The 24,278-nt window shown below is 41.8% G+C and overlaps 1 protein-coding gene across 3 annotated transcripts in view; it reads left to right on the top strand.

Moving 5' to 3' along the window:
- The window catches only part of EFCAB6 (EF-hand calcium binding domain 6), a 201,289-nt gene that overhangs the window by 12,885 nt on the left and 164,126 nt on the right, over positions 1-24,278 (top strand). For all 3 annotated transcript variants that reach the window (XM_061582356.1, XM_061582355.1, XM_061582357.1), the window contains 2 exons: positions 9,731-9,867; positions 24,050-24,168. In XM_061582356.1, coding sequence (XP_061438340.1) covers positions 9,731-9,867; positions 24,050-24,168 — 256 coding nt within the window. The remainder of the gene's footprint in view (positions 1-9,730; positions 9,868-24,049; positions 24,169-24,278) is intronic.

Raw genomic sequence — 24,278 nt, 5'->3', positions numbered from 1 at the left:
GGAGTCAAAAAAGGGGTGCCTGAAGTCCATATCATACCAGTGACAGGATTTTAACTAGACTTAGATTAAAATGTAAGTTCGCTCGAAGCTAAATAAAATAATTTTGTAGGCTTCATTGGGACTACAGGCCACCACTGGCCTTTCCTGCTGGATATAACAATGATTACTGCCTAGTTGTTACTGAGATGGTAGGTATCGGTCAGGCTTGTACCACTTCACAGTGTAGGTGAGGACTCTTGTGACTGAATGCTCCCCGCCCCCCCATGTCAAAAAATGTCCACATAGAAAATGAGATGTTAGGGAGAAGAGTTATAGCCTATGTTTCTTTCTGACATGGTAGTTTCCTGTGTACAGTAAAAAGTATCAAATAATGTGACTGTCCACTTGCAGTCTAAAGCAGTGCAGCTCAAACTAATGGTTTACTATCTCAGTGAGAGCTAAGCATGAGACAGCAACATTAATTCCTGGATGAAACGGAGTATCTAGATCCATTTCAGTCTGGTTTCAGGCCTGGTTATGGGATGGAGACGGCTTTGGTCGCCTTGGTGGACGACCTACACAGACAACTGGACGGGGAGTGTGTCCTTGTTGGTTCTGCTGGACCTCTCAGCGGCTTTCGATACCATCGACCATGGTGTCCTTCTGGGCTGCCTTGCTGGGATGGGACTTGGGGGCACTGTTTTACAGTGGCTCCGTTCCTTCCTGGAGGGACGAACCCAGAAAGTGGTGCTGGGGGATTCCTGTTCGACTCCTTGGCCGTTGGCCTGTGGGGTCCCTCAGGGCTCAGTTTTGTCCCCCATGTTATTTAACATTTACATGAAACCGCTGGGAGAGGTTGTCCGGGGGTTTGGGGTTCGGTGCCATCAGTATGCTGATGACACCCAACTCTACTTGTCCTTTCCACCTAACTCCAAGGAAGCTGTCTTGGTTTTAAACCGGTGTCTGTCATCAGTGGTGGACTGGATGAGGGCGAACAAATTGAAGCTTAATCCAGACAAGACAGAGGTGCTCCTGGTCAGTCGAAAGGCAAATCAGGGAATAGGGATTCAGCCTGTACTGGATGGGGTTACACTCCCCCTGAAGATGTAGGTTCGCAGTTTGGGTGTGCTCCTGGACTCAGCTTTAAATTTGGAGGCCCAGGTTTCTGCAGTGGCCAGGAGTGCTTTTGCACAATTAAGATTAGTGCGCCAACTGCGCCCGTTCCTTGAGCCGTCTGATCTGGCCACGGTGACACATGCCTTAGTTACGTCCCGCTTAGATTACTGTAACACGCTCTACGTGGGGCTGCCTCTGAAGACTGTTCAGAAACTTCAGTTGGTGCAACGTGCTGCAGCCAGAATGTTAACTGGGGCTGGTTACAGGGACCATACGACTTCCCTGTTACAAAAGCTCCACTGGTTGCTATTCTGTTTCCGGACACAATTCAAAGTGCTGGTGATGACCTATGAAGCCCTATATGGCTTAGGTCCAGGCTATCTGTCAGACCGTATCTCCCTATATGAGCCTGCCCGGGCCCTGAGATCCTCAGGAGAGGCCCTTCTCTCGATACCTACGTCCTCAGAAGCACGACTAGTGGGGACGCGAGATAGGGCCTTTCCGGTGGCTGCCCCGAGGCTTTGGAACTCCCTTCCTAGGGAAGCAAGAATGGCCCCCTCCTTGCAGTCCTTCCGTTGGCAAGCAAAGACTTTTTTATTTCAACAAGCCTTTGGAAGTGAAAGCTGTTAAGGACAGGTCTTGAAGGGTGCTGCATTGCTGTTGCCTAACTGTATTATTTAAAACTGAGTTTGAATTATTTTAACTGTATGTATGAATGGTTTTAATACTGTAAATTGTTTAATTTGATTTTAATCTAGACTTTTGTATGTTTTTAATTATATGTGTGCTTTTATCTGGAAGCCGCCGTGAGTTCCAGTTTTGGAAAAAGGGCGGGGTAAAAATAATGATAATAAATGAATAAATAAATAAATGTGTTCTCCCTTTTATATCAGAGCAAACCTAGTTTCACTAGTGTGGTGGCATTAAAAAGGTGAACATAACACCTTAATAATGAACAGTTAGAAATGGTGACTGTGATCCTGCAAATTTTCTCATTTGACATGTCCCAACAATTACAGGAAAGCCTTAAGGTTATCCTGAATTTGAAGTCTGTATTGCTTTCAATATCTGCTTGTTAGCTACAAATTACTTATATGAATAATCATATGAAAACTATTGTTTACCCTGAGCACAATCCAACCAAAGTTGTCATATTGATTTCAGTGGGATGGATAACCAGATGCAATTCTCTCTCCCACTGAAATCAGCAGGAATAACTTCCCAGTTCGTTGTTGTACTCTGTATTGCAAGTGTCTGTGTCCATGTGAAGAACAGTCAGGTACCTTCCCTTACATCATGCAGCTGATCCTCCTTGCATGAATCTTCCCTCAGGAGTGGAGGTGGGGGACAAATGTTACAAATGGGGCTTCTGCATGATCTGGTTAGGGATGGGCAAGAATTCCACTGAATTCAGATTTAGCACCAGATTTTTCAATAGCTTGCATAGTCTCCATCTTTACAGAGTGATCCCATTTGCTCCGAACTTCAGTGGGTTTCCTCTGACAGCGTTTTTTCCATCGAATATATTATCTTTTTACTGTTTTTACTCTCATCACAGCTCTCTCTCTCTCTCTCTCTCTCTCTCTGTGCACCTCACTCCATCCAAATAATCCAAACTTCAAGCAGTAGGAAAAATCCAAGTCTCATCCACTTTGACTCTAGGAAGGGGGGGCAGGGGCACTGAAAGCTGCTTTCCTCTCTTCCTTTCTGAAAGGAAAACAGCCAGTCTCTGCTTGCTTGCTAGTGTGAAAACTGACCAGCCTTAGTCACAGTGGAGAAAAAGGAAGCAGGAATTTGTCAATATTTTCTTTCAAAGTATTGATACTGTCCAAAATATTGATATTTTCTTTTTTCTAAATATTAATATTTTCTTTCATTTATCAATATTTCCTTTCAAAATATCAGTATTTTGAAAGAAATTATCAATATTTTGAAAGAAATCATCAATATTTTTGGAGAAGGGAAAAATCCAACTGGTAAAACCAGCTGATAGCAGATAAATAACAAACTTGAATCGATACTGACTGTGAGGTTGACAGAATGCTTTTGAAGCAACACCGGCTAATAGATCCCATGCCTAGAACTGGTGCCAGTAGAGATGGGCAAGCAGCCTAGTGCTTCCCAAAAAAATGATATGATCTCTTTGAATATTTCAGTGAAGTTCATAAAAAGAGGGAGTGCACAGGCTTGAACAGACTTGCTACCATAACAGTTCATCTGAAGTGGGCCTCTATTCATTTATTCTGCTATAGCTTGCTATGCTTTGGCTTCTGAAGCAGGTGATGTTAGTAAACTGATCATAACACTTATTTTACAATTTATTTTACAGTTTTTAATAGAATGTACAATACCACTATGGAATTGCTTGTACTTAGATGTAAGTGAAACTCATTCATCAGTATTGTTAGGGAAGGTGATTGAGAAGGTTGTGGCGCAGCAATTGCAAGTACTCTTGGATGAAACAGATTATTTTGACCCGTTCCAGTCTGGGTTCAGGACTGGTTATGGGACTGAATCGGCCTTGGTTGCCCTGATGGATGACCTTTATCGGGAGAAGGACAGGGGGAGTGCGACCCTGTTACTCTTACTTGATCTCTCAACGGCTTTTGATACCATTGACCATGGTATCCTTCTGGGCCATCTTGGTGAGATGGGTATCGGAGGGACTGTTTTAGAGTGGTTCTGATCCTATCTCCAAGGTCATTTTCAGAGAACAGCATTGGGTGATTGTCTTTTGGCCCCCTGGCAGTTATGCTGTGAGGTGCAGCAGGGTACCATCTTGTCCTCCATGCTGTTTAACATCTATATGAAGCCCTTGGGAACGGTCATCAGGAGATTTGGGGTGAGGTGTCAGCAGTACGCTGATGATACCCAGCTCTCTTTCTCTGTAACATCTGAATTGGGAGAGGCTGTGCAAGCCCTGGACCGCTGCCTGGACAGGTGATGGGCTGGATGATGGCCAATAAACTGAATCCTAGCAAGATGGAGGCGCTGTGGGTTGGTGGTTCCCGAGTTCAGATAATTGGTCAGTTGCCTTCTTTGGATGGGGTTGTACTCCTCTGAAAGAGGAGGTCTGTAGTCTGGGGGTGCTCCTGGATCCATCTTTTAAAGAAACCTTCCTTAGACCCAGATAACTTGAACAATTATAGAGCGGTGGCGAATGTCCCCTTTTTGGGCAAGGTTCTGGAGCGGGTGGTCACCGGTCAACTCCAGGTGCTCTTGGATGAGACCGATTATCTGGATCTGTTTCAGTCCGGTTTTAGGCCTGGTTTTGGCACTGAAACAGCCTTGGTCACCCTGTATGATGACCTCTGTCGGGAGAGGGACAGAGGGAGTGTGACTCTGTTGATTCTCCTTGATCTCTCAGCGGCGTTTGATACCATCGACCATGGTATCCTTCTGGGGAGACTCGCGGAGTTGGGAGTTGGAGGCACTGCTTGGCAGTGGTTCCGCTCCTACTTGGCGGATCGTCGCCAGAAGGTAGTACTTGGGGAACATTGCTCGACACCTTGGACTCTCCATTGTGGAGTCCCTCAGGGGTCGGTTTTGTCCCCCATGCTTTTTAACATCTACATGCAGCCTCTGGGTGCCGTCATCAGGAGTTTTGGAGTGCGTTGCCACCAGTACGCTGATGACACGCAGCTCTATTTCTCCTTTTCATCTGCTACAGGTGAGTCTGTGGATGTGCTGAATCACTGCCTGACCGCGATAATGGACTGGATGAGAGCTAATAAACTGAGACTCAATCCAGACAAGACTGAGACACTGTTGGTGAATGCCTTCCCTGCCCAGATGGTGGATGTTTACCCTGTTCTAGATGGGGTTACACTCCCCTTGAAGGAACAGGTTCGTAGTCTTGGGGTTCTTTTCGATCCTTCCTTGTCTCTTGAGGCGCAAGTGGCCTTGGTGGCAAGGAATGCGTTCTACCACCTTCGGTTGGTAGCCCAGCTACACCCCTATCTGGACAGGGATGACCTCGCCTCAGTTGTTCATGCTCTGGTAACTTCTAGGTTGGATTACTGTAATGCGCTCTACGTAGGGCTGCCCTTGAAGACAGTTCAGAAGCTTCAGCTACTGCAAAACGCAGCAGCCAGACTGCTGACGAGGACCAGCCGGTCAGCGCATATAACACCTGTTCTGGCCCGTTTGCACTGGCTACCAATTTGTTTCCGAGCCAGATTCAAGGTGCTGGTTTTGACCTATAAAGCCTTACACGGCGTGGGACCGCAGTATCTTGTGGAACGCCTCTCTTGCTATGAACCGACCCGGTCACTTCGCTCAGCATCTAAGGCTCTCCTCCGGGTACCAACCCATCAGGAAGCCCGGAGGACAGTTACTCGATCTAGGGCCTTTTCTGTAGTGGCCCCCGAACTGTGGAACAGCCTCCCTGAAGAAGTACGCCTGGCGCCGACGCTTCTATCTTTTCGGCGCCAGGTTAAGACCTGGCTATGCTCCCAGGCATTTTAACCGTTTAATGTTATAACTTTAAATCTTTTTTTATTTGCTGTGTATGTTTACTGTTGGTAGGTTGATTTTATTGTGATATTCTGTATTTTAATCTTCTTGTACACCGCCCAGAGAGCCACTCGCTATGGGCGGTTTAAAAATGAAACAAATAATAATAATAATAAATAATCCTTGTCACTAGAGCCAGGTGACCTTAGTGGCTAGGAGTGCCTGTTACCAGCTTCTGGACTGGGATAGCCTGACTGCTGTTGTGCACGCACTGGCAATCTCCAGGCTGAACTACTGTAATGTGCTCTATGTGGGGCTTCCCTTGAGGTTGGTTCGGAAGCTGCAGCTGGTGCAAAATGAGGCAGCGAGACTGCTCACTACGGCAAGGTATCGCCAGGATGTTACCCCGCTGCTGAAAGAACTGCACTGACTGCCCATTTGCTACCAGGCCAAGTTCAAGTTTCTAATTTTGGTGTACAAAGCCCTATACGGCTTGGGACCATGATACCTGAAAGACCGTCTTATCCCTTATATACCCAGTCAATCACTGCGCTCTGCAAGCGAGGGCCTCCTGCAGATACCATCTTATCAGGAGGTCTGTTCTGCACAACATTGGAAACAGACCTTTAGTGTGGCAGCACCTACCCTGTGGAATTCCATACCCTTAAATATTAGACAGGCGCCATCTCTGTTATCTTTTCGGCACCTATTGAAGACTTTCCTCTTTCAACAGGCGGTTTAAGTTGAGACCTTATCCCAGTCGGCATCTGTGTTGGAATTGCTTTTAAATATGTTTTTAAACCTTTTAAAATACTTTTTTAATGTTTCTTTTTTGTCTTCAAAGCTTTTTAAAAAAATGTTTTTAAATATGTTTTGTTTTAATGTATTTTAATGTCTGTTTTTAAGATGTTTTAAAGTGTTTGCTACCCTGGGCTCCTGATGGGAGGAAGGGTGGGTTATAAATAAATAAATAATATTTACCATCTGAGTTGATGGTTATGGGGGTGGTTAGAAAGGAAAGGGCATACTGGCATTTTTTAGCAATGCATGTCCATTTATCTATTTATTTATTAGATTTATATCCCACCCTTCCTCCCAGTAGGTGCTCAGGGTGGCATGCATAGTGCAACACCTTTGCCTCCCAGAGATGATTTCTAGAGATCATGGGAGAGAGCTCAGCCCTAGTGAAGGCAACTGCACGTGTTTGCCCACTTCCTATAAAGGCATTCCAAATACCTGTTTAAATAGGTTTTTTTTTCTGGGACAAGTTATAGAGAATAGGGGCTGTCCTTGCTTAATAGGGTTAGCTGGAGCATGGGAGTGAAGTTCTGTGTCCAGAGTTGGTGTGGGAAAAGTTCCAGAAAGACAGAAAGTTTGAAAGCCACTGTTCTCTACCCATGTGGGGGCCTCCTAGTCATTCACCATGCAAAGAGCACCACAACTACCAGCAGTAAAATATGAACTAGCATTTAATTTTGGCTAGATCGTGTTCCTTATTTTTCAGGAATTCCTTCACATTTTGCAGGCTCACAGGACTTGTGCCCAGAGCTTGGAAAAGTTACTTTTTTTAAACTACAACTCCCATCAGCCCCAGCCAGCATGGCCACTGGATTGGGCTGATGGGAGTTATAGTTCAAAAACCTCACCTGCCCAGTTGCGGTCTACCAGCTAGGTGTTTGATATCCCTTCTTTTGTTTTTGCAGTGCCAGGCTCAGATAAAACCCAGGAAATTTAGTAAGTCCTTGGTGGACCACTATATGCGGTTAGGGAGCTCTTCTCATCTACTGGATTACAAGTTGTGCAGCCCTGATTTAAGATTCAGCCCTGTTTTCACAGATGTAATAACAGCAGCATATAAGGCAGGAAATATCTTACAAACAACATAAGGCCCTTTTGAATTGCCAGAGCAACATAAAGTAGACTTGAGCAAAGGAAAGAAGACAAGAAATGAACAAGAGAGGCTGCTTGGCTATCACATCACCATTGCTCAGTCTCCACCCCACCCCCACTCTGCTTCCCCTGTTATGTTTTTTTTTTCAATTTTATGTTTATGAGGATCTGAAAATAATCTAATTCTTTCCTATCTGGTTTGGCCCATCTTTACCAGCTGGTAAATAGGAAACATTTGCTGTAGGAGGCCAATCCTCTGCAGAGTGTAAACAGATGGAATCAATATAAAGTGACAAGTTAGACTGTGCTACTGAGAATATGGAGCCAAAACTAAGAGCATAACAGTCTCAGTACTTATTTTGTTCCAATTCATTTGGTGCTGAATAGCACTTCATATATGCACAGCTGTGCCCTTCCATGGTGTATATGAGTGTGTGCACACATTTTAAAAAAAAAAATCTTTCAGCGTTGATGGGGACAATTCCAAAGCAAAAACTTTAATTAAAGATTTTGTACAAAGTAGCCTAAGCATAGAATATAAAGGATAATGAAGCATAGATGTATTTATTGCTTAGAAACATTATTTTTCTTTTTCACTTACTTAATAATAAAAAGGACCCAAATCCTTTTCATGGGTTTGAAAGCTCTTCAGAATGAAATATGCTTGCTGCAGTCCGTTCACATAATAGGAGCTGCCTGTTGTGCTCTCTGTGCATAGTGGGGAATCCTAGACTCCATGAACATTATAGAGCGCCTGTCTCTGCCGATTCAGGAATGCTCCCTACATACACTGAGATACCCCACTGGATGCCCTTTGCATTGGATTGAGAGCATATTAGGGTAAAGGTGATTTGACAAAATCCTTGCACATAGTAGGAAGTGCTCTGTTCTTTGCCTTTTCAAGGAATGCTCTCTATGCAGCAAGGAACTCCACTGGATGCACAGAGCATTCTTCAGCTCATAAAAAAATTGGACAGCCCTAGCACAAACTGATCTCCATTTATGCCTTGGAGCACCACACACTGATTTACCACGAGATACTTCCTTGATGCACTGAGTATGGTCCCATTTAATTGTTTACTTTTTTCAACCGCTTAATAACTCCCCCAATCCTAATATACAGATGAAGTCAACAGAATTTAAAAACAAGTATACATAACTGAATTATGTGTCTGGATAGGCTTGCTGAAATAAAAACATTTAGCAGGTGTTTAAAATAGTATAATGAAGGTGCCTGCCTAATGTTAGTAGAATAATAGTCAGTATATGGAACCTGTGAGCTAGCCAGGTGTATACAGGTGCTCCTATGGAATAATCAGGGGTGACTTGAAGCCACAGCGTGTATCCACACAAAAGATCTCTCCTGCCCTGCTTTCCCTAATGTGCACATGTGAAGAGAAGGGGTTTTAAACTCTGCTTCCAGAAAGGGTTTTCTTTATGTAACAGGCACACATCATCCTTCTGACACTTCATTTTCTCACATCTTTGAGACATGGATGTGACTTCAGGGTACAGATCCTTGTTTTTCCGACAACCAGACCCTGAATAAATCTGTGAAATGGTGGATGGCATGGAGTACTTAAGCAAGGATTTTACTTGCAAACAGAGAAGATTGAAATGGAAATTGTGTGTAAAATAAGCATAGAGCCGTATCTTATGCTTTTGATAGACACTTCCAGTATATTGCTAAAATCTCAAGACCCAGTTTTGTACAGGTAGAAAAAGAAAAAAGGAATGCAAATTTCACAGATCTCATCTTTAGTACAATTTTATTTTAAAAAAAAACTTCTAAGATCCCCCTTTCCCTGTTTCAGAGAAAATATATTCATTTTCCCCAAAGCTGAATACCAATAATTTGCAAATATTTAGTACAGCTAAACTCTCCTTTAAAGTACTCTGAGTCCCCCCCTTTAACACATTTCATTTTTAGTATATCTCTTGGTTTCAATAGCTGAAGAAAGGAATCATTTCTGAACTACTCAACAGAAATGAATAGTATTTGAAACTAATTCCTATTTTTGAAAGAGAATTTTGACTTTCCCAGTATCATTTAGAGAGAAAAGTATCTTCATAACATTTGACAATGCAAAGTGTTCTTTTCTCATATTAGAGAGAGAGATCTGAAAGATTGTGTTGTGTGGGTTGTGGTTTAGGGGGGGGGATCTAAAAAAGAGATTTTCATTTTCTAAGAAAAAATTGATAGCACACTTGTCCAGTACCTGAACCTCAGCTTGTATCACTAACCATTTACTTCTTATTTTAACATGACTCCCTTGAAAACGCTGAATAGATTTCCAAAAAGCTGAAACATTTTATCAAGACATGTAGACTTTTCGACTACAATCAAAATGGACAGATACAGCGTCATGAGCTGAGAAGAATTATTGAGGTCAACTGCTTCAAGATGACGGATTGTGAGTATGATAAGTAAGTAAAGAACAAGTTAAGGATTCTTGTAAAGCCATTGTATTTACATTAAAACTGCAATACTCAACTAGATTTATTCTAGCAGGTTGATCACATTTTCCTTGTCACCACAAACTTTATTTAGGATTATTCTACACGATTAGTGATTGTTAGGAACTAGACAGTAAAGGCTCATCATTAGGACTTAATGGGATGGTGCCTTCCCATTCATACTCTCACCCATTCCCCAGACCCTCAGATCCATGTACAAGTCAGTTGTTGAAGTCTCTTGCATTGTGCTGCTCTAAGTCAATTGTAATCTGCTTCTGTGTCCTGCTGGCTGCTGCACATGCATCTCTGATCTCTTTCCTTCTGGATCTGTGGTTTGTCTCATCTTTTGTGCATAATGTGCACACTCCAGAAAAATACTCCATTTCCCCTCTGTGTAATAGACTCTTCAAGGCAGGATGTTGGGAGGAATGCTTTGCCTTATTACTTTGAATCATTGTAAATATTCACCTTGAATAATTGTGACTCAGATCCAGCTCCATACCTGAGGACTGGAAAATGGCCAATGTAACACCAATGTTTAAAAAGGGGATCTAGGAGTGATCCTGGAAGTTACAGGTTGGCTGTATTAATATCTGACACAGAATTGGTGGAAATGATTGTTAAAGATAAAATAACCAAGCATATAGAAGAACAAGCCTTGCTGAAGCAGAACCAGCATGGCTTCTGCAAGGGTAACTCCTGTCTCACTAACCTATTATAGTTCTTTGAGAGTGTCAAAAAGCACATAGAGGTGATCCAGTTGACATAGTGTCCTTGAACTTTCAAAAAGCTTTTGACAACGTACCTCACCAAAGACTCCTGAGTAAGCTTAGCAGTCATAGAATAAGAGAAAAGGTGCTCTTGAGGATCAGAAACTGGTTAAGTAACAGAAAGAAGACAGTAGGAATAAATGGACAGTTCTCCCAATGGAGGGCTGCAGAGAGTGGAGTACCCCAAGAATTGGTATTGGGACCTGTGCCTTTTAACTTGTTCATAAACAGTCGAGAGTTAGGGGTAAGCAGTGAGGTGGCCAAGTTTGCAGATGCAGTTGTTGGAAGCATAAGCAGTCCAGTACCCAGTTGTAGAAAGTATAAGTAGCCCAGTTGTAGCAATAATAAGACACCAGATAGACTGCCACAGCTTTGTTAAGGAGAAGCTTTACTTGAGACACACGAATAAAGTTCTCTGGATACACAGGATCATAAATGAACATAACAGCACCTTCAACATACGACTCCTTCATCCCCCACACTTTGCTGCAGCCACCCCCTTTCTTTTATGGGCCTTTCCTTAATTACTCTAAGTTCCTGCAGCTGTGAAACTGATGCAACCGGCTCCTTGTTAATCATTGCTGTTAACTCTTTGCTTCCCTGTATAACCTGCCATCTATTGGAATCACAATAAAATGCAAGTCATGATGACTGTTAACAACTAAATGGTTCAGTGTTGTTAAAATGAAAAGAGATTATGAAGAGCTCTGAAAGGACCTCTACAAATTGAGTGAATGGTTGGTAATATGGCAAATGCAATTCAGCGTAAGTTAGTGTGAAGTTGTGCATATTGGAGGAAAAAACATACCTTAATTTCACATATACATTCATGAGGTCTGAACTGGCAGTGGCTGACCAGAAATGAGACATTGGGGTCATAGTGTATAGCTCAATGAAGGTGTTGACGCAGTGGGCAGCAGGTTTGAAAAAGGCAAATTCCATGCTAGGGATCATTAAGAAAAGTATTGAAAGTAACATTGCTAATATTAAAATGCTGTTATACAAATTATGGTGCGGCCACAATTGGAATACTGTGTAGAGTTCTGGTTGCCTTACCTCAAAAAGGATATTGTAAACTGGGAAAAGGTTCAGAAAAGGGCAACCAGAATGATCAAGGGAACGGAGCGACTCCCCTATGAGGAAAGGTTGCAGCATTTGGCGCTTTTTAGTTTAGAGAAAAGGTAAGAGTCAACATGATGGAAGTTTATAAAATTATTCATGGCTTGGAGAAAGTAGGTAGAGAAAAGTTTTTCTCCCTCTTGCATAATACTGGAACTCATGGACATCCGATGAAGCTGAATGCTGAAAGATTCATGGCAAACCAAAGAAAGTAATTTTCCACACAGCAATAGTTAGACTATGGAATTCGCTCCCACAAGAGCCAGTGATGACTACCAACTTGGATGGCTTTAAAAGAGGATTAGAGAAATTCATGGAGGATAAGGCTATCAATGGCTACTAGCTATGATGGCTATGCTCTGCCTCCACAGTCATGGGCAACATGCTTCTGAATACTAGTTGCTGAAAACAGCAGGAGGGGAGAGTGCTCTTGTGTTTAGGTTCTGCTTGTGGGCTTCCCATAGGCATCTGGTTGGCCACTGGGAGAACAGGGTGCTGGACTAGATTGGCCATTGGCTTATGTTGCCCAGAATCCCTTGGGCCAGTCCCCCACAGCATTTCATGATCTTGGTAGAGCATTTTCCATGAACACTCGATGGCCAATGTTATTGCTTGCTGCTGCTATTTATTATTTATTTATTTATTAAATTTATATCCCGCCTTTCCACCCAGAAGGAGCCCAGGGCAGCAGACAAAAATACTAAAAGCGCTTTAAAACATCTTAAAAACAAAAGATTTAAAAATATCTTAAAACATCTTTAAAAACATTAAAACAAAGCAAACATATCTTTAAAAATAATCTTTAAAAAACAACTTTAAAAACATCCTAAAAAGCAATTCCAGCACAGACCCAGATTGGGATAAGATCTCTACTTAAAAGGCTTGTTGAAAAGCTAGCACTGCACAGGGCACACATCAGCAAGATGATGTACGAGCGGAGTAAGCAGCAGCAATCGTGGTGAGTGGGAGAGAACGTGGAGAACAGAGCCGCAGCACAGCACGGCACAGCCAGCTAAGCTTCAGTTGCAGTGTGACTCACTGAGGAAGGGAGTTCCACTGACTGGGGGTATTTGTTTGTTACTGAGCATGTGGAGGGTAGCAAGAGTGCAGACTGCCGCCCTCATTGATTTTTAGTAAGTCCTCCTTGAGTTGCCGTGGCAGGCTGGGAGTGTGACACTCAGCCCCTTGTTGTTACAGCTGCTGCTTCCCTGCATTCCTTCCCCATCCCTCCATTGTTCTCCTCCTCCTTACCACAGGCCCGAGCTCATTCGTTACTCTCCACGAACAACTTTTGCTTTGCTGCTTACCTGAGCGATGCTTATGCCAAGCACCATTCACGAAAGCAGCCACCGCTCTTATCTCCTTGCCCTTGGGAGGAAGAGGATTAGAGGACTGGAGCTCTTAGAGGGGCTGGAGCAGTAAATGGGTGGGTGAGAGCAGAATTGGGCAGATGAGGTGGTTAGAGATGCTGGCAGGTAAATGTTTCCTTTGGTGGTACCCACAGGATGCACAGAGAGGAACGAGTGGGATGGTAGAAGGTGTTGAAGCGGTTCATCTTGTTTGATGGCAATGTTCTACATCTCCAGTATTTCCTGCGGGGCACAAAGCTCTCCCTTTGTTCCCAACTGAGGAGGATTTTGTCACCCCACTGCTGCCATTGCTCCTCCTCAGTACATTCTCCACCACATCATTTCAACTCTCTCATTTCTGGAAACGTCGCTGCAGTGAGCTTTCCTCCAATAGGGCTCAACACAGCTTTAATTAGTGCTCCAGTTTAAACAAGGGACTCAAACGGGCCTCCCTTTGTGATGAAGACCTGGTTCCCTTCTGCTCCAGTCTGAGGCTGCGTATACACCATACACGTAATGCACATTATTTTCCCCCTAAGAATTCTGGGAACTGCATTTTACCTCTTGCAGAGCTACTATTCCCAGCACCTTTAATACACTACAGCTCCCAGGATTCTTTGGGGGAAATAATGTGGTTTAAACGCAAGGTGTATACGCTTTCTTACTCTTTCTGAGTTCCTGTTGGTGCTACTGTTACCTTTTTAAAAAATCCTCGAACAGATAGCCCAGCCCTTCAGGCATTCCATTCTTTAGTATGGGGTGTGGCAGTTTGCTTGCAGGAAGGGACTTCCTTGCAGATTTCTTCTGGGGGAGGAGAACAGAGGGTCATCTGCTCCTGGATTCAGTCACCTTCTGGAGTTTCAGGTTACTGGAAGAGGAAAATGGTGAGGGAAGAGATGGGATAGACACAAGGTGAGAGAAAGGCAAACACATACCGTGAAATGCATGAAAGTTTATCGGCATCAGCTAGGATTGTCCCCATTTCACCCTGGGCTCTTGTCCCTTTAACAGCTCTGCAAGCCAAATTCCACAGATGAAGCTGTTCTGTTCCTTCCATTTTCTCCATGCCATGTAATGCTTTGCCTGCTTTATTTCTTCCCACTGGACAGTTTCTAAAAGTATGGGAGTGTTGCACCAAACATAAACACACAAGCAGACACAGCTTGCTTTAGGTTAGGTGAAGGAGTCAAAGGGACGTTTGGGCTGCAAATTCTATACATGCTTACCTGGGAATAAGCCTCACTGAATGCAGTGGAACTTACTTCTGAAAAAAAATATCAAACATATAAATGGACAGTTAGCTAATTTGGATGCAAACCAATAGCTGTTTATTGTGCCATACAGGAGGGCCCAGCTAATATGGTGGGTTAGGGACCAGGCCCCCGCCGTAAAGCGGAAATCGCCGTAAAGTGGGGCCCCATAGACTATAATGGGCCGTGTCACGCGAAAATGACGCTAAAATGTCGCAAAACGGCAAAATCGGCTTTAAAACGGGGAATTTCCCCTGATTGAAAGCTGCCGCATCAGCGGAACGCCATAAAGCGGAGCCCTCCTGTACCATCTTCCCCTACATGGGACAGACCATGGCTTATTCCTGCAAGGTAGGAGAGAGGTGACTCTAAAGATGCTGTTTTAAGCCATGAAACTGTATAAGAACTTTAGCAATCTAAATGCATTGCAGCAATCTAAGGTGCACCCCCCTTTTCATGGCAGAACAGCATTAAAAAAACTTTTAAGTAAAAGCATTCTTCTTAAATACAGACAACAAAGCACTCTAGAAATGTTTCCTTTTTCCAAGTACCCCCTGTCTACATTCAAATATTGACATTTTAAATGTATATTCCTTTTAATCAATATGGGAATATAGGCACACTCTTCTTTATAAAATAAATTTTCCTTCCAAATTAATATATGAAAGAAATCCTACTGATAACTTCAATATGACAGATATCCTCAATTTAATACTTAAAACTATTATCCTTTTTCACAAATACCCTTTTATTATAAAAATTATACTTCCAGCATATAAATATTGTTGCGTGCCTCCCCAAATCTCCGAGCGGTGAGATTTCTGGGGTCCCTGAGCTCATCCAGGGTTTGGTTTTCTTCGGAGACTGTGGTGTCTTTATGAAATATGGTTTGTTTATTTACACACATTCCAACCTGAGCTTAGGATGGAGGGGGTTCAAGGCATCAGCAGTCCAATATCCAGCTTTTCCATCTGGTTTGCAGGAGGCATCCTAAAGCCATGGGGCAGAGGGATAGCCTCTCTGCCTGCCTCCAGCCCCAGCCATTCTCTAGAAATTCTAAAAACACTCAAAGCACAAACGTCTGCTAGCTGCCAGGAAGGGGGGGGGAAGGCTCTCCTGAAGAGTTTCAATGACAAAAGGGTCTTCCTGGCCCATTCACCAGTTGCTGGGTAACTGATATACCCATTCTCCTACCTGGCCACTCTATTAGCTTAACAAAGGAGAGACTCATCTGACCAGCAGAGCGAGTTTCTCATTCCAAGGCACAAGATTCCAAATCAGGCTGGAAAGGGGACCCACAGGGATCATCCATTCCAACCCCCATGCTCATAACAATATTAAACATAGTGATTACAGCAACCACTCAATCCCAAAACTTGGGTCCAGCTAGATATTGTGTTATTTTAATAGTCACAGCAGTTGGCCACCTATCATGACCATCAGATAAGACATAAACCCTGAACTGCATTTTCCCCCAATATACCCAATTTACCCTCTCCTTTTGATTGATGTAACTGACCACAATGATGACATGAATTAAAAACCTATGGAATGTTCAGGCAAGTATACATTCTGAATGGAAGGAGGCCCAAAGGAAATAACTACCACTCCTTAACCTTGGGTATGAACCCGTGGGACTGTCCCTGACTGGGCAGACAAAAGAGGACATGCTCCAAGATGTTCAGATGCAGACAAACAAGTACATACAGGTACTGAGTTAGATCTAGAAACACATGCTGGAGATTCCACATTGGGTGTTTTTAGTTCTTTTCTTACTTTCCTCAATTATTCCAAGAAGATTTGTTGTGACTTTCTAAGACTTATTATGCGGGACTCATTAAACCTCCCTTGTACTTCCTCTTCCCAAAGAAAGAAAGTATACCATTGTTGTTCATCAATTTGTAGTCCTCTAATTGAGAGTGCTCTCCATAAATATAACATTTTCTCAGAATCAGATGTCCCAAGCAAAGGAAACCATTGGTTTCCTTGTTGACCGGCCATGTATTCATGCCACAAAGGCAAAAACTTAATGGCTTTCTGCCCATATTTACTAAACATATAAAATGCAGGAGAATTCTTTTGTGGGGGTTCAAGCAATTTGCTGGGTTTCAAACAATTTGGATTAAAAAATGGAGACTGTTTGGCCAAATTTGGATTTGGATTTGCCATGGCTTATATACTTGAAATTTATCCAATTTGATATTATATATTAATATAGTAATGGGGAATTTAGGGGTCTGATGGACCAGGGGTCCTGAAGAAATTGAGGACACAGGCTTGCAGCAAAAAGGTAGGCCTTTCTTTAGTAAGGAAACGTATGGGAAGTCAGTTTCCCATGATGTTCGATGGAACTCTGCCACATTTTATTTTTATTTATTATTTATTAAACTTGTATACTGCCCCATAGCCAAAGCTCTCTGGGCAGTTTACAATAACTAAAAACAAATACAATTTAAAATACATCTTTTAAAAAACTCCTTCCATTCAGAATGTATACTTGCCTGAACATTCCATAGGTTTTTAATTCATGTCATCATTGTGGTCAGTTACACAATTTAAAAATTTAAAACAATAAAACATGGCACTGATGTCTACATTTTTATACTCTCCAAGACAAAGAAATTAGCATCTTCCAATCCAAAAGTTGCGCATAAGTATTACCTAGACATTATGCTGCTTACATTAAAATATAGCCAACCAGATAATAGTCAGAAATTCTAATACCAGCCCATCCCTTCTATGACTTAATACATTCGAAAACTGACCCTTCCTGACCCTTTGGAGACACTGAGGCTGCTGTACCAGGGTCTTACTCCCTTTATCTTATCTAATGGCCTTGCTGTCCCAGCATACTGAACATTCCAAGAAGGGACCCCAAAGAAACGGCATCAAGCAGAGAAAAAGAGATTTTTAGCTTTGATTTACCTATTAATATATTATAACCTCATTATTCCTAAAGAATATATAGTTTATTAGTTGTTTATAGAATTCAATTTCAATAGCGCGCAACACTACAAAGATCCTATTCAATTTCAGTTTCTCTTTTTTTCTACAAACAATAAATCTTTCAATAAAATGAATTTCTATTCTGTGCCCTATAGACTCCCCAGAACTCAGCGACAAGAGGGTAAAACTGAACTCTATGGAGCCAGGAGTGACACAAAGTAATCAATGCTACGCAAGCACAGTCCTATAGGATAACCTTACACTTATAATTACAATAAAATAACATTCAATTTAAGATTTAGGGCAATTCTTATTCCCAAAATAATGCCACCAGGCCAACCAGTCACTGTCCCAAACCAGGCTGCTGCATGATTGTGCTCTGCATTGGGCTCTGCATACAGAAATTCCCAGTCACTGACTGTTGGTCTCTGTTAGCATACAAAATGCCCAAAGGTCTCACAAATGACAGTTCTAGACTTCCACCTCCCTATTCATAAACATACAAACTATAGTAAAGTTCTTGCCAAGAAGGGCTGGACTTAGACCACAGTTGCCATGCCACTTAGGACACTATTTCTCCTAACACCAAAAAAATCACACAACATCATAAAACATCTTAAAACATATTGTGAGCCTAGCTTCACAATTCTTCACAATGCCACAACTCCAACAAGGTAATCATTCAAAGGACTTACCCAAGCCAGCCTTCCCGCCACCAGGTCCGTTGAGCTGATGCCCAAATCCAGTGAGCGGCACTGGCTGAGGCTGCTACTAGAGCCCCATACAAACCAAAGCCACACTCAAACCCAAAACACCAGCCCACCTTTAATTCACCGAAATACTGACTTACACCTTCCTTGTTGAGTCTGGCTTATTCGGAACGGGCGTCCCTGTCCATGGACCTTCTTCCTTAAATCCCTTTTCACTACTCAAACTTGTTCCCCCTTTGTCCAATTGAGGTTCTCAGTAAAGGTTTGGATGGAGTCAACCAAAGCGTCTCACTGTGCCACTTCCAGCTCCTTTCTCAAGCTCCAATGGAGAAATCTCCTTTTGGGGCCCTGGAGGTTGAGGGGCAGCCGAGAGCAACCCACAGGAATAACTCAGTATATTTCCATCCCACTACTGACACCAGAACTGTGGAAGGAAAATATCTTCAAATACTCAAATTTAGGAGAAGCAGTCGATTGGACAAGTTCATTGCAATAAAGAAAATACTGATGTGCATCAGGAGAGAGAGTCACCTGCACACCGGAGAAAGTCTCTCTCTCTAACATAGACACACACAGTTATATAGGCATGGCAAGCTTCAGCAAAATTACACATCAAGGAAACTGACAAGAGTGAGGAGGGGTCCATACAGCATGCAATAAGTGCATGTACTCATTTTTACCAATACTTGTTGACACCATTTCAAAATGTCCCTAAACAGATTTAAAATCTTTCTTTTACCACAACTTCCCTTTTTCTCAGGAACCATCTGACACAATGTTTTGTCACCATTTCTCTGTATACGCGGTTTCAGTTAAATATTTTTGCTGACGGAGAAAGAGATAGGAATGAAAATCTATTCAAACATATTGATTATTGAATCCCTCTTATTGGCAAAAATGAGATTCCAGCTTACTTCCTCACAAGGCATGTATAGGATTGCACTGCTAGGCACCTGTAAGCCGCAAGTGTGAAGGAAAGAGTGGGGCAAGGTTTTTGCAATCTCTTGTGTGTTTTCCTTAAGGGTTCCCCCCCCCTCCAAATGAGTGTGCTCGGGTGGTTGTGGAATCTATACTACAAGCCAGCCAGCATTGCCAGCCAGGGAATTTGGTATTTAGTTCAACTGTTAAGAGGCTGAGTAACACCACTAAAAATTACCCTCCCCCCCAAAAAAATGTGTGCAGTTGCAATAAACACAGTTGCAAATTTCCAAATAATTTTTACACAATATAATTGTTTTATAACAAGTTAACATAAATGTTAAGGTTCTCCTACTTACATATAAAGCCATACCAACTGGACTAGCTTACCTGAAAAACTGTCTTCTCCTCCACTGGTAAGGGCATTAAGATCAACAAATGGAGCACAACTAGTTTTGCAACTACCTGATGGTGATGAGTTTGTAGTAATACAGTGGCAGACTTTTTCACTGGTGATACCAGTGTTGTGGAATGCCCTTCCTGCTGAAATATGAGAGATCCTATCCATATTGGCATTCTGCTGGGTCTTGAAGACACGCCTGTTTAGGCAAGCCTTTCCCTGAATTTGAAATTCCTGATCTCGGCTGCAATCCAATACACACTTACCTGGGAGTAAGTCCCACTGAACCCAATGAAGCTTACTTCTGAGTAGACATGTATTGACTTGCAGCCCTAGTTGTTCGAATTGCTTTTTTAAACTGTTTTAATTGTTATTCTTTTTAATAGGCTTGTTAATTGTATATTTTAAATAGGGGTTTTTTTTAATGTTTTGATGGAATTGTTTTACTGTGTATTTTAATTATGTATGGATTTTGTAATTGATTTTATGCTTGTAAACTGCTTAGGAACCATTCTGGCATGTAAGCGATATATAAATTAATAAAAATAATAAGAAATAAAGCCTCTTAATAACTGATTTCGTGATGTTGTTGTACTAATTCTGCCTGTGAAGAATGCATTAGTTACCAATACTTCTAAAAAGTACAGAATGTTGTTCTGGGGTGCAGTTTGAGGTTAAAAATCAGATTTGAGTCATGATTAAAGACTGCAGCTTTCTGTCATCTGAGGACTTTATCAGAACTTAAACCATTTTGCTGTTGTACTATCTTGTTGGACAGGAATAATTCCTTACTGGGGAAATTTTAATGGAGTTTATATTCCTAAACAACAAGGTCTTAATGACTCTACAAACTGCTTGCTTTAAACATATTTGCATATAAAATCACAAGTAATTAAGGGGGTCTTCAGGCTTCTGAGCAACTTTAGTAACCGCCCAGTTTGCTTCTTTCTCTATCCTGGCTTCACGAAATTGGGTAGATTTGCATAATTTTATTTTATTTTAATTAATTCTGCAGGTGTTTTTTTTTTAAAGGGCAATGAAGCCCCAACTGCTTGAAATGTTCAGCCACCCTATAGGCATTGCCCTTGTACTTAAAAACATATCTTAAGAGGCATAAGGGGTAGAAACTTGCTTCTGCTTCTTTTCTATTTTATTTTTTATGAACGTTTTATTTTTCTCCCAGTACCATATTCTGTGCTTTTTTCTGCACTCCTGTGGAACTTTGGCAGACATGCAGCCTTGCTTAAGAAGATACTGGAGGGTACAGATGGTCAGATTGCTTGCAGGTAGAATTGGCTTGGTTGTATTGTTACAAGCAGTCTGATAGGCACTCATGGAAAAATAAGGATTTTTGAACTGTCTGGTGGTGTTATTGGTGGTATAGCCTATGCATAATTGTAAAGAATGGAGTTTTATACTGAGGAACTGTCAGGATCATGTTTGGGACCGTTCATATGTGTTTAATATAAACATGCGTTATTTTGATAGACATGGGGAAAAATAGTGAACAAGATGTAGCAAAATAAAGTGGTAGAGTCCTATGGTGGTAGAATGGACTTACCACGTCAGATTGCAAAGCAGAGAATGACCTTTTTAAAAACTCTTCTATCCAGGAAAAAAAATCTCTCTGCAAATAGACAAACAGCAAGCAAAGAGGAGGACTTTAATCCTTCCCCTGATGTACTAGTTTTCTGTTTCAAAGGAGAGAATTTTTGTTTAAACATGGGAGAGCATTTACAAGCGGTATATTCTCTATGTAGTCTGAAATGGTACAGCCCATTCTACCACTTCATTCTACACACATAGATCCAATCTGAGGTTTCAATTGTGTGAGGGTAGATTTCTAATAGGAGCCAAAAATGTCTACATTTGTAGAAAGAAGGTTGGATCTATACGATGGTGCTTTCAACTATGTGGTTATCTGAGCAGGATGTATTCTCCTGGAGTTTGGAATGACTTCCATTTGGGAGGTCTATGGAGCTTTAATAAGCTGCAGTTGCAGAAACGCTAAGTTGGACATAAGCCTACAGAAAAAAAATGAAAGAAATTAGATGGACAATTCATTTGTTTTCCTTTCTCTAAATATTTTATGTCTCTCATTACCACCAACCTCAAAACCAAATTTAGCCCATCTTTACTAACTGGGCTTGCTGTTTGATTCGCCTCTTTTTTTTATATGTGCTTGGGATGTCCTCCAGAATTTGATCAGAACAAAAAACTGTTTTTATAATTTGGTACATGAAATTACAGAACAGAAGCAATTCTTTTCTAAAGCAGACCCGCGGAAAACAACAAAATGTGGCTTTATTTGACAATAAATCTTAAACTTGGCATTGCAGACTAGAATGTGATAAATCTGTATGAATGTTGGAGTGAATACCATCATAAAAAAGATCACAATTTTTTATTTGGAGCATTTAAAGCAGAATAAAAATGATGAAATTTATTCTCTAGAGATTTGCCACATTTATGTATGAAACAACAAACTATATTCATTTTTGGTGGATAGTAGTTCATTTAAAATTACTCTCATGGAACCCGTGAGAGGCAGAGGAGGTAGGGAAGCTTTTCCAGCGGAACCGTCTTAACCTTCTCTTCTGAAGGCACTGTTTTGATTAAAGAGGCTCAGGACAACACCTTTTTTATATATTACTTTTTGAATCTAGGCCTTTTTGATGACCCCAGCTCAGAGGCATTACAATAGGGAAGGGGTTAAAATGTGTTGAGAGGACGTGTGTATGTGTGTGTGTATAAGATTATCATTCCTTCTAATGGCAAATTTAGGTGATTTAGCGCCTACTAAAAACATTTAAAAACATTCCAAGACACAATTACAGTTAAAAACATAGTTAAAATATTCTTTCATCAGTGATCTTTGGGTTGCCAGGAACAGTCCCGTTTAGCCATCAAATGCCTGGGTAAACAGGAATGTTTTCAGATTTCTCCTGCATGTAGATGGTGATAGAGACAGACACACCTCACTGGGGAGGGCATTCCACAAACGGAGAGCTATCACTGGAAAGGCCCTGTCCGTTGGTGGCAGCACCATCAACAAGGCCTCGCCTGCTTATTGTAGTGTCCAAGATGGTTAATACCATATAGCTACTCTGGGAGCTCCCTATGTAGATGCATATACAATTGTAAATTTAAAAAAGCATAATTTTGCAAACAGCAAAAAACAGCAACATGACAAGAACCTGTGAGCTTACAGGTGATTAAGAGGAGTGTGAGAGAGAGAGGTCTAAGGAAATCAGAAGTCAGTCAGGCTGTATTTCCCTTCCCATCTTCATATGCTAACTGGGGTATGGGGCCATGAGGCTTCCTCCAGCCCTGGTGTTGCATGATGGCCTATTCACATGAACCTCTATGTGCGGAGGCTTCATTGGGAGCTGGAATGTGTGGAGGCTTTCCCCCTGCAGTCTATACCTAATACATGGATGTCGGGCAAGGCTGGGAGAAGAATAAAAGGTGTCCTTTATCCCTCACTTTTGAAATTCTCCCTCCCCCAGAAGCCTGAAGTCCACAGCACTACAAGTAGTAGCAGACAGCATGGTAGGGTGGTAATACCTGACCTCTGATTGGTCACATTGCTGCTGCTTACTGGGAGGTGGGGGGGCAAGGTGGTGATGAGGTTGGCATGGTGCAAATGCACTGGCAGCAAGACTGGCTTGGCTTCGCTGATGCGTTAGCACAGTGCTTACCATGTCACTTCCTTGCCCCTCTCTTCAGCCTCCTGCTAAGCACCAGCAATGCAACCAACTAGAGGTCTGGTGAATGCTGCCACCCCACCGCCCCATGTTTTTCTGAGTGGAGCCTTGAAAGAAACAAAGCAAGGGTCACATAGCTCACAATCTAAACATCGTCCTAGCCATATTGTGAAGGGGGAAATAGGATAATTTTGCAAAAATTACAATAAATGTTTTGAGAAGTACAAAAAAAAATTTAGAAAAAAAGGCTAAGGTGGGGAGACCCCCAGAAGGGCCCAGCGATGACTGATTGAGAAGGAAAAAAATTGTAAACCAAATGGGAGAGGGAATGGAATGGGGTCACTGGAAAGTAGGGTGAAAGAAGGTAAACTTTGTATATAAAAAAAGTTCTGTCTCATTATCTGCAGAGGTAATTTCCTGGTTCATCCTGAGAGGTTATTTTTAAATGTTCCCAGGGAACGGTAATGAGAACTGCTCATAGAAAGCAATGGAGATATCTAAGATTTGAAGGTAGCTGTGGGACTGGGTAAAAAATGTATATGGCCCACCCCCTACAAAGCCCCAAATGCAGAGAAGAAATCCCAAAATGGAGGGAAACCCCCAAATGCTGACTGACTGTTGGAGAGTGAGAAAAAGAAAACTCTGTGTGCATGTTGGGAGGGAGGGATGGAATGGCTAGAACTCTGAACAATCCACACAGTGCAACTGCTTTTTGTAGGGCTCCACTGGGTACTGCGTAATCCAGGCTTTGCTACCAAATAGTCAACCAGGGGAAATGCTGATACATAGTCGAGTGACTAGTACAGTGGAGGGCAATTATTAGCTATACAAATAATCTCTGAGAGAAAACTGAATGTTCAAATTAAAGAGAAAATTTTACTCAATTCTTTAAGGCTTATATTTAAATAAATGTAAATATTTTATATGTTTATTCTCAAGCATTTTAGTTTGGATTTAGAACTTTTGTTTTATTTTGTTTTTAGGCTGTGGAACCGCTACTGTGTTTGTCGAACAAATACGTTGAATTATAAAGAGTTCTTGCAGTATCTTGGCATAAACATGGACAAAAAAAAGAAAAGAATTACTGAAACTCAAGATTCGGGTAGGCATTTGTAAGGGGATTGGGTGGCATAACATTAATTCATGCTTTCACAAAGATAAAATAAAATTTGTTGTCCCAAATTAATATTGGAATTATAAGGTGCTATGGTA

Source organism: Rhineura floridana, chromosome 8, assembly GCF_030035675.1.
Source record: "Rhineura floridana isolate rRhiFlo1 chromosome 8, rRhiFlo1.hap2, whole genome shotgun sequence".
Lineage (NCBI taxonomy): Eukaryota > Metazoa > Chordata > Lepidosauria > Squamata > Rhineuridae > Rhineura > Rhineura floridana.
This window is presented reverse-complemented; position numbering and strand designations above follow the sequence as displayed.